Genomic DNA, 18299 nt, shown 5'->3' on the forward strand with positions numbered 1-18299 from the left:
GCCCACAACCCAGGCATGTTCCCTGACTGGGAATTGAACCAGTGACTGTTTGGTTTGCAGGCTGGTGCTCAAACCACTGAGCCACACCAACTAGAGAAATTCTTTAGGTTCATTTTAGTTGGTTTCATATCTAAGTGTTAAATATGTACTTCATGCCCCTAAATTCACTAGTTATTCCCACCATTACTTTATAAAACACCTACATTCTTACATTCTATTGCTGAGAGCTACAATCTAAATGCCTTATTTGATAAGAACCCTGACAGAACAAATCACTGGAAATGTTAATTTTATATTTAATATTTTTCATTAAACTCTAACAGTATTTTTAAAAACCTAATGCAAACACTAACTTGCCTACAACTGTTATAACTTTTAACTTTTGTGCTTAGTTGTCAGTTTCTCCAAAATATGAAAGCCTCTGCGGAAGTGACCTCAGACCTTCACAGACATGATGAACTGGCTGAACTAACGGTAATGAACAATACCATCTTGTTTGTTTGCATAGTCCATGGTTAAAAACTGGTTTTGAACAGAAATTGCTTTCCTAAGTAAGTAAATGAATAAATTCTACAAACATCTATTGAGCACCTATGATGTGCTAGGTGTGGATGGGAATACGACAGTAAATAAGTAAGATGTAGTGTGTAGCTTCATTAAATGTAGACTCAATCCCTTCTACATTGGGGCCCAGACTCCTTTAGTGTTAGAGGTGATGAGCACCAGCTACCTGGATTCCACTGGCAATCTTCATTTGGGGGATAGCAAGGTCTGACTTGCCACTTGGCCATTCTCAGGGCTGGAAAGATGTTTCTTTTACAAAGGCAAATGACCAACCAAATCATAGGCCCAGGTAATAGGGTGACCCCTTTAACCCAAGAAATCCCTCGTAGTTCTCTGGGACATAAGCCACTGTCCATTTCACATGCATACACACCCCTTATTTGAGGCTGTATGTTAGGTATATTATGTTTGTCACGCCATAGGGGAAAAAAAAGTAACAGGTTATTCATTTGATTCAAATTTATATTAGTGAGCTGAAAAATAAAATTGAAGAAAAAAATTGGGGATGTATAAATAACTTATTTTTTAAGGAAGAAACATAACCTTCCTACATCCCAGATATGTAATCTTAAACATGTTAATAATGAGGGCCAATAGCTGTGTGTAAGGGTTTTTGGAGGGCCATCTTGCTCTAGACGCAATGATTCTGATGACCCGGACAGTGATCACAGCTTGACTTACGCATGTCCACCACCTAGGAGCACGCACTTACGGATGTTTGCAGGTCACGTAGAGGCTTCTGTTCCCTTCGATTGGCATACATATGTATATGAGGATGGGCTGTGTTTAGATGATGTTTGGTTCCCAATTATACCATGATGGCTCATGCTCTTTTAAAAATATATTTATTGATTGATTGGAGCGAGGGAGAAGAAAGGAGAGAGAGAAAAATGTCGACTTGTTGCTGCACTTATTGATGCATTCACTGATTAATTTTTGTCTCTGCCCTGACTGGGAGTCAAAACCACAACCTTGGTGTATTGGGGACAATGCTCCAACCAACTGCACCACTTGGCCAGGCCCTCTTATACAAATTTTGATCTAATAGAGGATTTTATTTTCAAAGGAAACCACAAGTGAGAGCAATCTTGAAGATTCAGCAGCAGTTAGTTCTATAGTGCCAGGTAAGGATTTTGAAGTAGTTTATGGGATTATACATGAGGGGGGACCCAAAAAATCCCCAGAATTACCTTCTGGAGGGCAGGCCCCTTGTACTACAGGCTTCCCCCACTAGGTGAGTGTTCCAAGAACCCATCTGAATGAGTGTACGAAGTGGCATTGTTGTGAGAGGCTGTGTTCAGCTTCAGTGAATTTTTTTGAAGACTCTTTCAACACATTTGCCCACATGATGGGTGATTTACTAGTGCATCTGCCCGCACCACACTGAATGTTCAGCAGTTTTTGATCAAAAATGCTGTTAGAGTGTCCATGAAGTGGGCTGTGGAAGAATTCACAAAGGGGAGAAAGTGCAGGGAGTAAAAGTTTTTATCTTTATTTTCCCAAGGGAAGGAAGGGGCTAGGTCCCAGGGAGAAATGCGCTGGAGGGGTTAGGGCTTTGGGCTCTTTTTTGGGTAATGAAGTAGTTGTAGAGCAGGATGTTCTGGTTGGGCGGTAGCAGGATAACACAGAAAGATAACTTGTTTCCATGTTATCTTTGGGTGCAGGGTCTCGTCTGGTGTGTCCTGTTTCATAAGTTCCCAGAGCCTCTACACCTTCAGGGTGCTTCTAGTAATTGTCTAGTCCTAGGATAAAGGCTCATAAAACAATTGGGGTTGGTCATCTTTATGGGGTCCAGGCAGCTCTGGGAAAGAGGGCCTGAGAAAGAGGCTTTTGTTCTATTAACCCCCGTGCCCTACCCTCCTCGCTCACCCAATTTCACCCCAAATGACTCTGTTTCCCTGGATGAAAAAGTCCTCAAAGGGAAACATTTTGCCAATGTGGAAGAGGTGAAATAAATAATGGCAAAAGCACTAAAAGGCATCAAAATCGATGAGTTCAAAAACTGTTTTTGAGCAGTGGCAAAAGTGTCTCAGTAGGCATATTGCATCAAACGGAGAGTACTTGGAAGGTGACTGAAGTTTAAACATGTAAAAATAAGTACATAATTTTTTATAAATAAATTCTTTTGGGGGGGCCCTCATATATGTGTGCATACATTTATATTAGGGGACTTTCAGAAGAGAGAGGGTCTGTAATCATGCCTCCTTTCTCCTCTCCGCAGAGGCGGCCCCGAGTGAAGCCCAGTGGTTTCAGGAGGCGAAGAGCCTGAACCAGCGACTGAGAGAGGCCTACATCAGTGCCAGTTTCCGCCGGATGTGTTTGCTTGAGCTCTCCTCCTGTCTGCCCACAGACCGTTTGCTGAGTTGCGACCTGTCCCTTGTTTTGAAACATATCAGCACTCCTGTGCAACAGCCTGCGCTGTTGTCTGATGTCTTTACCAACCTGAACTCTGTCATGTGTGTGGAGGGTGAGGCTGGTAGCGGAAAGACAGTCCTCCTGAAGAAAATAGCTCTTCTGTGGGCATCAGGATGTTGTCCCTTGTTAAACAGGTTCCAGCTGGTCTTCTATCTCTCCCTTAGCTCCACCAGACTGGACCAAGGGCTAGCCAACATCATTTGTGACCAACTCCCAGAGACAGAAGGATCTGTTACTGAAATGTGCCTGAGGAACATCATCCAGCGGTTAAAGAGCCAGGTATTATTCCTTTTGGATGACTACAAAGAAATGTGCGCAGTCCCTCAAGTCATTAAAAAACTGATTCAAAAAAACCACTCATCGAGGACCTGTTTATTGATCGCTGTCCACACAAACAGGGCCAGGGGCATCCACCAGTACCTAGACATGACTCTAGAGATCAAAGCATTTCCCTTCTATAATGCCATCTACATATTACGGAGTTTCTTTTCTCATGATATAGCCCGTCTACGAAAGTTTATGATTCACTTTGGAGTGAATCAAAATTTTCAGGGAATTCAGAAAACTCCTCTTTTTGTAGCAGCAGTCTGTGCTAATTGGTTCCAGTATCCTTTTGACCATTCCTTGAATGATTTTGCTGTTTTCAAGTCCTATATGGAATGCCTTTTCTTAAAGTACAAAACTTCAGCTGAGCTTCTGAAAGTAATTGTGTCCTCCTGTGGTGACCTAGCCTTGAAAGGGTTTTTTTCATCTTGCTTTGAGTTTGGTGAGGATGACCTTAGAGAAGCAGGGGTTGACGAAGATGAAGATCTAACCATGTGCCTGATGAGTAAATTCACAGCCCAGAGACTGAGACCAGTCTACCGGTTTTTAGATCCTGCATTCCAAGAATTTCTGGCTGTGAAGAGGCTGATTGTACTCCTGGATTCAGATAGGGAAGAAGATCAAGATTTGGGACTTTATTATTTGAAACAAATCAACTTATCCATGGTGATTAAAAGTTATTGTACCGTTTTTTTGAGGTATATTTCCTGCTTCTACTACCCTTCAACAAAGGCAGGGCCAAAAATTGTATCTCATTTACTTCATCTGCTGGATAATAAGGAGTCACTGGAGAATATATCTGAAAAAGATGACAATCTGAAGCACCATTCGGATGTTTTGGAGATGACGTCGTTAATTAAGATGGTGCAGCAATTATCTCCACAACATTCCTTGTTACTGGTTTCAGAACGTTTACTGTCTCTTGCCATAAAAATTGCTTATCAGAGCAACACCGTTGCTGCGTGCTCTCCATTTATTATGCAGTTCCTTCAAGGGAAGACCCTGAATTGGGATGTGCTCAAATTACAGTATTTTTTTGACCATCCCGAAAGCCTGTTATTGTTGAGGAGCATCCAAGTCTCCCTACATGGAAAACTAAAACTCAGGACACCCATTCCAGATATTTCAGCCCTGGATATGTGTTGGGACAAATCACAAGCACCAACTATACATCAGGACTGTGCTTCTGCCTTTGAACCAATGAATGAATGGGCTCAGAATTTAGCTGAAAACCAGAAAAAGATTATGAGATTTCTGAATATGAAAGTCAGTGCATCACCAGACATCAGCACTGGCTATTGGAAACTTTCTCCAAAGCAGTACAAGATTCCCCTTCTGGAAGTCCACGTGACTGATATGGATGGTGTGGACCAAGAGATGCTTAGGATTCTGATGGCAGTTTTCTCAGCCTCACAGCACATTGAACTTCATTTACAGAACAGCAAGGGCTTTGTTGAAAGCCTTCGCCCAGCTCTTGAGCAGTATAAGGCTTCTTTCACCAAGTGCTCCATAAACAAATCTGAGCTGAATGCAGTAGAACAGGAATTGCTTCTCAACCTGCCTTCCCTGGAATCTCTTGAAGTCTCGGGAACAACCCAGGTACAAGGTATACCTGAATATATTTTAGCTGGATATTTGGATGGTGATTTTATTTGCTCACTCTTAGTTTTAGGTGGATGAAACTTATGAAAGCATGAGACCACAAATGATTGCTGATAGAATACCTATTATAAAATAAGCTTTCACTAATTTATTTTTGTCAGTAGTATGAATTAGTGAAAGGCCTCTAAACAGAATGATTTTCAAACAGCTCAAATAAAAATTAATAGAAATTAACCAATTTCAAACACCTCAGATAAAAAATAATAAAATATTGCCCATGATGGTGTGACCCAGTTGGTTGGAGTGTCATCCCATATACCAAAATGTTGGGGGTTCAATTCCCCATCAGGGCACACGCCTAGGGTGAAGTTTTGATCCCCCATCAGGGCATGTATGGTAAGCAACTAACTGATGTTTCTCCCTCTCTTTCTCTCCCTTCCTCTCTCTCTAATATCAATAAACATAAGGTGATAATAAAAACATTAACTTAATAAACAGGCACAAATTACTCTTTATCAGTAAATAATAATCAGTATGTAAAGATGATTCTTGAAGATTACCCCCCCCCCACTTAATGGAAAGAAGGGCTTATACATATACATTATGGGAAATAAATAAATGGTAAATAATATCTCTCATTATTTGTATCTCCTTTCACTTCTTTATGTCTGAGAGCTTTCAGTGTGGGCTTCGTATTTCTTTCATTAAATTTATTCCTGGGCACTTGTGTTTTTTAATACTTGTGTAAATAATATTTAATTTTTTTTTCATTTTCTGGTTGTTGCTAGTATGGCTTTGTTTTTTCAACAGTTTGTTTTATGCCTTGGTATGCTTTGTATTTGTCTTGTTTGAGGGTAAGTGAACATTGTTGGATCTGTGGGTTATTTATCATCAAATTTATAAAAAAGTTTGCTTCCTATTTTCAATATTTCTTTTATTTTAGTAAAATATACATAAAATGTGCAATTCTAACCATTTCACTGAACAATTCATGACATCAAATACATTTCCAGTGTTGTGCAACCATCACCACTATCCATTTCCAAAACCTTTTCATCATCCCAAACAGAAACTCTGTAATTATTAAATAATAACTCCTTCCTCTCCTCAGCTGCTGATAACGTCTATTCTACTTTATGTCTCTATGAATTTGTCCAGTCTAGATATTTTCTATAAATGAAATCAGACAATATCTTGTCCTTTTGTGTCTGGCTCATTTCACTTAGCATGTGTTCAAGGTTCATCCAGGTTGTAGCATGAATTAGAACTTCATTCCTTTTATAGATGAATAATATTCCTTTGTATGTATGTATATATGTGTTTGCACTTTTAATTCTTTTAGGTGTATGCTGACAAGTGGAATTGCTGCATCGTATTAATAATAGTAATTTTATTTATTTATTGAGGAACCTCTAAACTGTTTTCCACAGTGGCTGCACCATTTTACATTTCCACGAGCAGTGTACAGGGGCTCCAGTTTCTCTCCATATCTTCATCAATGCTTGTTTTTGTTTGTTTGTTTTTAATCATAAAGGCAACCTATTAGGTGTGAAGTGACATTTCATTATAGCTTTGATTTGCATTTCCCAAGTGACTAATTATTTGAGCATATTTTCATGTGCTTATTTATTGGCCGCTTGTGCCATTTTTTGGAGACATGCCTATTACGTCCTTTGCCCAATTTTAAATTGTGTTGTTTTTGTGTTCTGAGTTGTAGTTCTTTTGTATATTCTGGATATTAAAACCTTATTGGACATACGGTTTGAAAATACTTTCTCCTATTCTGTAGATTGTCTTTCTTAAAAAATACTTTATTTATTTCTTTTTTTAGAGGGGGAAAAGTAGGGAGAAAGAAAGGGAGAGAAATATCAGTGTGTGAGAGAAACATCAATTGGTTGCCTCTTGCATGTCCACAGCTGGGGACCTGGACCACAACCCAGACACATGTTCTGACTGGGAATTGAACTAGTAACCTTTCAGTTTGCAGAAATGACACTTAACCCACTGAGCCACACCAGTCAGGGCTATAGATTGTCTTTTCAATGTCTCCATGATGTCCTTCAATGTCCTAATTTTTAAATATTGGTGAAGTTTAATTTATCTATTTTTGCTTTTTTGCTAGTGCTTTTGATCTAAGAATCCATTGACAAATCCAAGGTCTTGAAGATTTTACCCCTATGTTTTCTTCAAAGAGTTGTATGGTTTAATTATTATGTTTAGGTTGTGACCCATTTTGAATTAATTTTTTATATGGTGCTATAAGGTAGTGCGTCCAACTTCATTTCTTTTGCATGTAGAAATCCAGTTGTCCCAGCAATATTTGTTGAAATGTGGTCTTATTTTTGTGAATGTAGACATTAGTACAAGGCTTCTCACACTATAGTAGATAATCAATAGTGCTGCATAAAACAGTATCTTCATATATGTACTTTTTAGAAAAGAATGTTTTATAGTATGTGAAAAGTTTTCCTGTGAAAATAGCTTGATGAGTCAAAATGTTAGTTTCAAATGTTCCATTTGGAACTCTTCAGGTTAATAATGGAAAACTGTGTGCTGCTTTCTAGATCAACTCTTTTCTCATCTGGACAAGTTCCTGTGCCTGAAAGAATTGTCTGTGAATGTAGATAAAAAAAATGTTTTTGCAGTCATTCCTGAAGAATTCCTAAATCTCCACCATATGGAGAAATTATTGATCCACATTTCAGTTGAGGATAGCCCTTCCAAACTAGGTAAGAATGGCACTTTGATTTATTTGTTTTTATATCATTTGGTAGAGCTACTTGGCCGATGATTCATTTAAAAGTTAAAGCTTCTGTGGATCTGTGGCGATAGCTTCTATCTGTGGTAAATTGTGGGAATAGCACTTTCTCATTAAGAAAGCAGAGAACTATTTGTAATTATTGAGCCCTTACTACATGTTAGCGTGGTCAGTGACGCCAGCTGTGAAAGAATTCACAAAGAGAAGAAAGTGCAGAGGATAAAGTTTTCATTCACTTTCCAAGAGAGGAGAGGGGCTTCATGTGGAGAGATATACCAGCACTGAGGGGTGGGGGCTTTGAGCTTTTATCTGGTAATCAAAGTGGTTGTAGAGCAGGATGTTTCAGTTGGTCTCGTAGAGGCTGTGGCTTGTTTCATGTTATCTTTGGGTGCATGCAGAGTCCTGTTCTGCAGTCTGGCATGTCCTGTTTTGTAAGTTCTCTGCATTTTGAGGGCACTTCCAGGAATTTTCTAGTCTTCAGGATAGAGGCTCATAAAACAAGAATCAGTCAAGCTAGCTCAGGCAAAGAGGGCCTAGAAAGGGTTTTTTTTGTCCTTTTACTACACACTAGGGAATTGTTACAAGTACTTTTACAAATATTAACTCATTTAACCTTCATACTTGTTACATGAGGTAAGGTACTATTTTTATGCTAATTTTACAGCTGAGAAATTGAGATGTAAAGAGGTTAAGTAATTTGCTCAAGGTTACCCAGCTAAGGAAATGGTAGATCTGTGATTTAAACATAGGAATTCTGACTACTAAAAAGTCTGAGCTTTAAACACTGGTATACTGCTTCTCCAAAATAATTTGTAGAGTTCTTTTATTTTGTTTTAAGTTACAGGGCTGCCAGATTAGATGGAAGGAAATATGATGATTGGTAGCAATTGGAAGGAAGCATTTCCTTGTTTTTCTTACCATCCTATCCTCATGGTTAATGGACAGCTTGTGTAGTCACTTTTCTTAAATACATCATTCAGCAAAGTGACTTAGGCACCATGGATTCCTTGATTTAGTAGACTGGAAACTAAGGACTGAGGAAATATAAGTTTCTATGGAATTGACATGCAGAGTTGCATGCAAAGGAATTCCCTGAGCTGAAGCTGATAGGAGCTGTTTTCTTACTTGTTAGCAATTTTTGCATCAAATTTAGGTTTTGTTTCAGAGTTGTCATTGCTTTTATTTCTTTGTATAGTACTCCTATTTTGTACATGTCATGTACAAACTTAGAAACATTAGGATGTTAAAGCTGAAGGTGAATTTACTTGGTCAATGCCCTAATTTTATCAGTACACTGATCCCCAGACAAGGTCAGTAACTACATGTCCAAATTCACATAGTTCACTAGTTAGTTGTAGAACCTGAACCTAAGCCCATAGTGACCTGACTCTTGGATCATTATGTCGTGGTGCTATATTTTAATTCAAAATTGTTGAATTGAAATAATAAATTATGTGGCTAATTTGGCTAATCCTGGTCGAAATGTATAATTTTCCCTAATTTCTTAAATCTTTGATCTTTTACAGTTAAATTAATTCAGAATTCTCCAAACCTTCAAGTTTTCCATCTGGAATGTAACAGATTTTCAGATTTTGAGTCTCTTATGATTGTACTTGCTTCCTGTAAGAAACTCAAAGAAATTAAGCTTTCTGGAGCATTTTTTAACATCACTCCACTTGGTAAGAGATACAATCATGACATCTTGGTGTAAGATGCTTCTGTGGATAGTCATGTTAAGCACTTTTTAAAAATAGCCAAATTTTAAATATGCAATTGATGTTAAAGAACTATTGTAATAGACTTATAATCCTAAATGAGTTATCAAATAAGTTGTACTTGATTGTAGAAGTTTAAATATTTCTAGTTATTAGAATTATTTCCCGAGCAAAGATTTATCTACTTGCTCATACTAATTAATTCTATCTAAATTATTGTATTAGTTTTTGGTATAAGAGTATTACTTTTTTGGTATAAGAGTTGTAGCTAACATAACAGATTTTTATTTTCCCTTTTATAGTCACCATTTTGCCAAATTTTATTTCTCTGAAGATATTAAATCTTGAATACCAATATGTTCCTGATAAGGAAACATCTGAAAAATTTGGTATGTTTTTATAAAACTGTGCCTTTTACTTATTCTTTATTCTCTTCCCCCCAAAATCCTTCACCTATTTTGCATTACCTACAACAAATCATGATATATATTAACTACCCCAGCTAATTAGGAGGAAGGGGACAGTGGTGTTCAACTCTTACCCTTAAATGCCTTGAATGTTCTCAGAGTTCCTTATTTCTTAAAATACATAGTTGCTCATTTTAGCACTATGCAATTTCATTGGCAGGTACCCACCCATTCCAAACATGTTAAGTCCATGTTGTTTTAAGAGTTTCTGGGATATAGGTAAAACTATCTTTTAAGGTTATGAAAACTAAGTATGTAAAAGCCCAGATTTAACAACATGACGATTAGCTGTAGAAAGAGCTTAAATACTTTTGCATATTTTTATGATTAAAGAAGTGATGTATGCCCATGGGAAATAAAATATAAACTGAGGCATATTAAAAATTTTAAGAGTTTATTTGAGCAAAAATGGATTGGAATCGGGCAGCATCCAGTGCAGGAGACAGAAAGAAGTACTGGGGACCTATACAGAGTGACGTTCATAGGCAGAAGGGAGCAGGAACCAGGAAGTTGTATGAGGCAAAAAAGTGAGTTGATGATGGCAAGGTCGCTTTCTTTTAGGGGATGGCAGGGGTATTTCAGGCAGATTGCTAACTAGTGCTGATCAGTTGATTCCTGGCTGACTGGATGAAGATTCCATTTCTGAGAGAGCTGAAAGTCTGAATTTTGGTTTGGTGACATGGGGCTTTACATAAGCAACTCCATCGTGGACTTATGTCTCATTTTTAACATAGGAAAACAAGGTGAATGGAGATGCCAAGTGTTGAGCAGTTAGTGCCTCTTAAACTTTAGCATGCTTAAGGATCACTTATATCTCCTCTTCCTTTTTTCTTCTTTTGGAGACAGCCATGTAGGTGGGGAAGAAGCAGGAAGTCTGAAGGAGCAAAGGCAGGACCAGGGGTCAAGGATGTGCCTGGTATATACAACAGGTTGATTAAGCAAATACACTGAGTATAATGAGAGCCAAGTTTCCTCACTGTTAGAGAATGAATTTATAAATATTGAAAGGGTAGGTTAGGAAGAACTCTGAGGTATTAAATTAGGATTAGAAATATTGGCATGCACTCATGATTTTTAACCTATTCACATTGATAAATAGATCAATATACACACAGATATATACATTTATCTATATATCTCTATATAGAAACACACATATTATTGGGTTGGCCAAAAAGCCTGTTTAGGTTTTTTTTCTGTAAAATAAAACACACATTTTTTGTTTTCACCAATAACTTTATTAATGTGGATATTTTGAGTTTGTCAGCTATCTCCTATATGGTGTAACATTAACTATTCTCAATTAATGTCTCAATTTGGTTGCTATCAACCTCAACTGGTCTGCCCGACCATGGAGCATCGTCCAGTGAGAAATCTCCAGCACGAAACTTTGCAAACCACTTTTGCCACATTCAGTCAGTTACAGCACCTTCTCCATATGCTGCACAAATCTTGTTGTTGCTTTTCAGTTGAGTTTTTACCTTTCTTGAAATAATAAAGCATAAGATGACAAAAATGTTGTGTATTTTCTTCCATCTTCAATATTAAAATGTCTGTACCAAAATTTCCCAGTTTTGATGTTTTTTTTTAAAAGCATCCTGATATGAAAGCTATCTCAATACAGTCCAAAAAAGTTGTTTTGAATGAAGTTAAAGACAACCAAGTATAACTAGAGCCATTTTATGAGAAAAACCAAATGACCTTTTGGGTCAACCCAGTATTTCTAAGTTCAGTCAACTAAGAGACTAGAAAGCACCTTAAGAGCAATGAGCAAACCAAATGCCCAGGTCTTGACTTTTAATACTGGCTTCCCCAAAAGCAACCCAAGTTCTTGCAGAAATGGCTGATGTAAGAACTTGGATACAGAAAATGAAAGATAAGCCTGGAACATTGTTTTATGGTAGAAACATTCAAAACATCTCCAGGTGTGAGGCCTCAGGAGTCTAGAGAACTTTTTAGGATCAAGCAATCCATAAGGAATCGAAAGAAAGAGTGGCGAATTGTGAAGCTTTAGTGTTGTGAGGCAGAGGTAGAAATCACTGAGATAACAGCAGGGGGTCGGATTGAAAAGAAGGGGGATGAAGGCCTTGAGGAGCTAGGAGAGTTTCCAGGATGCCAGTGGAAGCTACAGTCTAAAAGAGGAAATGGATATGTGATAGGCATTCTGGAATCCAGTGTAGGAAAGATTGATTGGGGAGGGTTAAAAAATGGTTGTCTGGAAGTAGCAGTGAAGATCAAGGTGTAGGCTGACCACTTTCTCTTGTCCCTGGAGCGGAAGAGGAACAGTCTCTGTGCTACATGGGGCTGCCTGCACTGTGCATGATTTTGAAGCTAGAGATCCCTGTTTGGGAACACAGTATGAAAAGGAGCTTTTTTAAAAAAAGATTTCATTTATTTATTTTTAGAGAGGGAAGGGAGGGAGAAAGAGAGAGAGAGAGAGAGAGAGAGAGAGAGAGAGAGAGAGAGAGAGAGAAACATCCACGTGCGGTTGCTGGGAGCTGTGGCCTACAACCCAGGCATGTGCCCTGGCTGGGAATTGAACCTGTGACACTAGGAGCTTTTTTTTTTTTTGTCTCTTCTGATAGCCTACACTTTAGGGTCTCTTCATAACCTGGAAGAATTGATCCTTCCTGCTGGAGATGGGATTCATCAAGTGGCTAAACTGATCATCCAGCAGTGTCAGCATTTTCGACGTCTCCGAGTTCTCTCATTTACCAAGACTTTAAATGATGACAGTGTAATGGAAATTGGTGAGTTACCCTCAGGCTTGTCTCAGCCTGCATGTCTCAGCTTGCATGAAAGCCACTGATATTACTCAAGCTTTTTGCTGCAAGATGTCTATAAAACCTCTTGTCTCTTTAAAAGTACTCAACCCACTTCCTCATTTTCACTATCTTCTAGCTCCCTCTTAGGTTCTGTTGATTGAGGCATTCTGGTCAGATTTGGAAATGAAAGATGTCCTCCCATTTCAGACGAGATAAACCCTCAAGTCTGTGTTCTTGACTCTCAGTGCTTCATACTCCTGGCCATATACCTTCTATGTACTTCTTTTTACAGTATTTTTAAAAATTGAATATTAATACACATACAGAAAAGTACACAAATGTGCAGCTCAATAACTTTCATTTTCTCAGTACCTCAGTCTCTAAAGTTAGTCATTCTACAGCCATGGATTCTAGAGTGAAAACAAACCTACCCTTTGCCCAAATGAGGAAAAAGAAATTTAGCCATTAAAAACAAAAACAAAAACCTTGCGTGCCAAGAACTTATTGCGTGCCAGGCTCCCATATCCTTCCGAACCCTCAATAACAAGGGGGTCCAGTCCCCTTTGGGCCGCAGGTGCAGTGTACGGCAGTAGACAGTGAGAAGGTGTGGTCTGAGGAATGTCAAATCTTCTCTGTAAAAGGGGAGATGGTGTGGTTGCACAACCTCTATTGTCCCTTGTAACTTAGCCTGTTTCCGAGCCATGCTGTGCTTGTACGCCTGGCTTCCTGGGAGACCGAAAGAGAAGTCCAAATAAGCACAGAATGACAAAACTCTCTAGCAAAAGTGGCTTCACTGCTCTAGGGCTTAGGTTTATGCCTCTGGTTTCTGCTTTTCCCTGGGGTTTTGGCCAGTTCTTCATTAACCAGTCAGCTCTTTGGGACTTTTAAGTAGATATTTAAAAAATAATTTTATTGGCATTTTCTACTTTCGGTGGTGGTGGTGGTGGTGAGAGGAGAAGAGGCTAGTTCAAACAACCGGGCCTACCATTATCGAAATAAAAGTCATGATGATTCTGACTTCATAAATATTTTGCTTTTATAGCCCAAGTAGCACTCAACGGAGGTTTCCAGAAACTTGAGAACTTAGATCTTTCAATGAATCACGAGATTACAGAGGAAGGATACAGAAATTTCTTCCGAGCACTGGGTAACTTACCGAACTTGCAAGAGCTGAAGATTTCCAGGCATTTCACTAAATGTATCAGAGCTCAGGCCGCCACAGTCAAGTCTCTGAGTCAGTGCATGTTGCGGCTGCCACGCCTCACCAGCATTAGCATGTTCAGTTGGCTCCTGGATACAGAAGACATCGCACTGCTTACTTCTGTGAAAGAAAAACACCCTCAATCTGAACACCTAACTATTTACTGGAAATGGGTGGTGCCATTCTCTCCAGTCATTCAGAAATAGAAGTTTAATTAAAAACTACTGAATCAAGAAGATATTGGTAAAAAATTCTAAAAACCTAATTATCCAAAAACATTTTATTAAATGTTACATACAAAATAATACTTATAAAACATGGAAAGGCATATAAAAAATAATAACAACCCTGCTTGCACATCACTGGGCTTAAGAACGGGATTTAAAAAAAGAAAAGAAAAGAAAAAGATTATCACTGGTACTTTTGAAGTCTCTGAATAATCCTCCCAACTAAAGTTGATGCATCTAACTGTCCATCATCCAGCATCAACAGCAGATTTTCAGGCTAATTACGGTAAAGAATAACAAAGCCACAGGGAGGGGGTTGAGGGAGTTACGCTGATCTATCTTAAAGCCACAATATGGAAGAATTCAAGTTACGTATAAAATGATTAACTTAAGGATTGAATCAGTTCCACACATTGGTGAAACAAGAGTTCACTTTAACACTGGGTGCAGATGTATCTTTGGTGGGTCAAAGAGATCCATCAGTCCTTGCAGGGTCTGTTCTGTGTATTTAACTTTGGTGTAGTTGAGTTTACTTATACCTTCCCTTTATCCACTGCCAATGGGAAGAAGAAATAGGATTTAGGGGAAAATACTTTAATTCCAGAGGCTTTTGATTCAACATTACCGCATAAACAAAAAAGCAGAATTTAGCATTATTACAGATTAGTTATATTTGTTTTCCGGAAAATTGAGTATCAATGCCCTTTTAGATGACAGTATTTGAGAGTTCAACATATGCTATAAATGGCCTTAGAATTTTCTTATAATCCACTCTGTGTGGGGAGAATATATTGTCTCTTTTGTGACCTCATATGGCTCAAGGTGTCAAATTTAACGTGAGTGTCTACAATCAGGGTGTCCAACCTTCTGGCGTCTCTGAGCCACATGGGAAGAAGATTTGTCTTGGGCCACACATTAAATACACCAACAGCAATGAAAACTGATGAGCAAAAAAAAGGTTTTAAGTAATGTACAATTATGTGTTCGGCCGCATTCACAGCCACCTGGGCTGCATGTGGCCTGTGGGCCGTGGGTTAGACACCCCTCTACATCTTTGTCTGTCTCCAGAGTTTCACTCCTATTAGTTAAGCAGGATTTTCTGAATGGCCAGAAGACTATTCCAAAATCATAATGCTAGTATAAATTGGAAAACAATCAAATCAGTCTTTAACTCTAATTTTTACTTTTGCCAAGGAAAAAGACTATCCTTCCCTTCCAACCCAAATATGAAACAGAGGGACAGTGTGTATGGTATGATCCCATTTATTTAAAAAAAATACTCTCAGGTTTCTAGACGCATGAAGAATTTCTGTGATTTTACTTATATGTGGAATTTGAAGAACAATATAAATGAACAAACGAAACAGAAACAGACTCAGACACAGAGAGCAGACCAATGGTTGCCAGAGGGAAAGGGTCCAGAGGACTAGGTGGAAAGGCGAAGGGACTGAGAAGTCCAGATTGGTAGTCACTAAACAGTCACGGGGCTGTAAGGTACAGCACAGGGAATATAGTCAATAATGTTGTGATTACTATTACAGTGCCAGGGGGTACTGGAAATATCAGGGAGGTCACTTTGTAAAATACACGATTGTCTCAACACTATGCTATACACCTGAAACTAATGCAAAGTAATACTGAGTGTAAACTGCAATTGAAAGAACAAATTTCCTGGAAGAGTATACAATAAAATGTTAATAGTGGTAACTCGGAAATAGGACTGGATGGCATTCTTTCCGCTTTCTCCCTGTTTCTGTGGTATTTTGTTTTACAAGTGCCTATACTATTTTTATAGTTAAAATAAAAAGCTAGTTTACAACATTAAGAGGAGTTACTTACATCTGGAGGGTGAGATTACTGGAAGGGTGAGACGGGTTACTGTCCTGCTTGTCTGATTTTACATGTAATAATACTTTTTGTAATTGGAAAAGTTTTAAATGCTGTAACAGAGTCCAATCACGAGACAGAAACCACCCACTAATTTAAATGGGAAATTTACTACGAAGTTATTAACTGTAACAGGAATTAAGACACCTCTAAGCAGATGTAGGAAACAGCTGTAGGCTCTTCACCTTAGCCTCAGACAGAGCACCCCAAAAAGGATTCCCAGATACAGGTCTGCTCAGATACAGGCCTCCAAGCAGAGGGCACTGCCATGGACAGCAGAGAGGTTTGCTGAAGCTGCAGAAGTGCAGTCTGAGGAAGTGCCTTGGAGGTGTCAGAAGAAGCCACTGGTGTCAGGGGAAGCCACTCATGTCTGGGAGGTGCATGACACTGTCCGGGAGAAACTAACCAGGAAAAGAAGTCCCTCGATCCTCTTATGCTCACCAGCACCCTCTACTGACAAACTTTACCACTGTGCCTGCTGAAAGGGGAGAGGTATTTACTGGGTCCAGATCTTTTATTGCACAAGAGGCCATGAAGGCTGGATTTAGACATGAGAAGCAATAACTTGATAATTGATACAAGTACTGCTTACTAAATAGTTCATATATAAACAGAAAGAACTAGTTAATTATCAAGATTGATAGGATATGTGCCACGTGCATGTTTGCATATTCACTGAAAACATCTTAAATGATATCCGAGAAACTGGCTGGTAGTGGTGACCCACCTCAGGGAGGGGACTAGCATAGCTACAGGTCAGCAGTGGGAGGAAGGTTTGCTTTTTTCATCCTGCGCATTCTTTGGTACAATCTGAATTCTGTACCATGTACATATACTATTAAAAAATACTTAAAAAACCATGCCCTGGCTGGTGTGGCTCAGTGGAATGAGTGCCAGCCTGCGAACAAAAGGGTTGCTGGTTCAATTCCCAGTCAGGGCACATGCCTGGGTTGCAGGCCAGGTCCCCAGTAGAGGGGCACATGAGAGGCAACCACACATTGATGTTTCTCTCCCTCTCTTTCTCCCTCCCTCCCCCTCTCTCTAAAAATAAATAAAATCTTTAAAAAAATAAAAAAAGACTTTAAAAAATCAAGTTTCCCTCCTAACTCATTGAGAGCTCTGTTTCCTTTACTGCTTCTCCTCATATCTGATCTCTAAACACTGGGAGTACCTGAACTCTTCTCTGACATCTCTATTTAAATGCATTTTCTTGGCTATCTGATCCTGTTGAATGGCTTTAAATTCAATATCCATGCTAACTTCTAAATTTTCATCTCTAGCCTAGATCTCTCTTTTGGACTCTTTATTCATATCCAACTCCTATTAAGGGCATCTCACATTTCTCACATCCAACTCCTATCTTTCCTTCATACCGAAATACTCTTTATTCAGGCTTCTCCATCTCATTAAATTCCAGCTTTATCATTCCTGTTGCTTAGGTCAAAAATCTTGAGTCACCCTGACTCCTCTCTTTCATTCTTCACATGCAATCTATTGGCAAATCCTGAGCCCCACTTGCAAAATACACTCAGATCCAACCACTATATCAACTAATCCTAACTAATTGGCCTGCTTCTTCCCTTGAAACTTATGATGTATTTTGTTTTTTTTAAATCCCCATTTGAGGATTTATTATTCTTTAAAATTGATTTTAGAGAAAGTGGAAGGGAGAGAGAGAGAAAGATACAGACACAGAGAGACAGAAACGTTGATGTGAGAAATATTGATCCATTGCCTGCTGTACGTGCCTGGAATGGGCATTAAACCTGCAACATTTCAGTGTTTGGGACAACACTCCAACCAGCTGAGCCACCTGGCCAGGGCTCACCTATTTTTAAAAATTTTATTTTTTAAAATTATATATTATTGATTGTGCTATTACAGGTGTCTTGATTTTTCCTCTTTTGCCTCCAGCATCCCCAACACCCTCAGGCAATCCCCCCACCATTGTTCATGTCCATGGGTCATGTGTTTAAGTTCTCTGGCTGCTCCATTTCCTCTACTGTACTGTACAGCCATATGGCTATTCTGTAACTACCTATTTGTCCTTCTTAATCCCACCCACCCCCCCATTTGGGAACCATTCTCCAGATCCATAATTCTGTCTCTATTCCTCTTGTTAGCTTAGTTTGTTTCTTAGATCAATTGTTGATAGATTTGTATTTTTTTTGCCATTTTATTCTTCCTCATTTTGATCTTCTTTTTCTTAAATAAGTTGCTTTACCATTTCATATAATAATGGCTTGGTGATGATGACCTCTTATTTTTTTCTTGTCTGGGAAGCTCTTTATTGGCCTTTTGATTCTAACTGACAGCTTTGCTGGGTAAAGCAATCTTGGCTGTAGGTCCCTGCTTTTCATCACCTTGAATATTT

At 38.8% G+C, this 18299-nt stretch overlaps 1 protein-coding gene across 2 annotated transcripts in view; it reads left to right on the top strand.

The window, feature by feature from the left end:
* LOC114510853 (NLR family apoptosis inhibitory protein) overlaps positions 1-14849 on the top strand; it is a 31633-nt gene extending 16784 nt beyond the window's left edge. For both annotated transcript variants that reach the window (XM_028529338.2, XM_036020375.1), the window contains 8 exons: positions 393-474; positions 1631-1688; positions 2786-4909; positions 7470-7634; positions 9190-9342; positions 9681-9767; positions 12431-12595; positions 13653-14849. In XM_028529338.2, the coding sequence (XP_028385139.1) occupies positions 393-474; positions 1631-1688; positions 2786-4909; positions 7470-7634; positions 9190-9342; positions 9681-9767; positions 12431-12595; positions 13653-14017 (3199 nt within the window). In that variant the 3' untranslated portion in view covers positions 14018-14849. The remainder of the gene's footprint in view (positions 1-392; positions 475-1630; positions 1689-2785; positions 4910-7469; positions 7635-9189; positions 9343-9680; positions 9768-12430; positions 12596-13652) is intronic.
* The last annotated feature ends 3450 nt before the right edge of the window (positions 14850-18299 follow it).

This window comes from Phyllostomus discolor, chromosome 3 (assembly GCF_004126475.2).
Source record: "Phyllostomus discolor isolate MPI-MPIP mPhyDis1 chromosome 3, mPhyDis1.pri.v3, whole genome shotgun sequence".
NCBI classification, from domain to species: Eukaryota; Metazoa; Chordata; class Mammalia; order Chiroptera; family Phyllostomidae; genus Phyllostomus; species Phyllostomus discolor.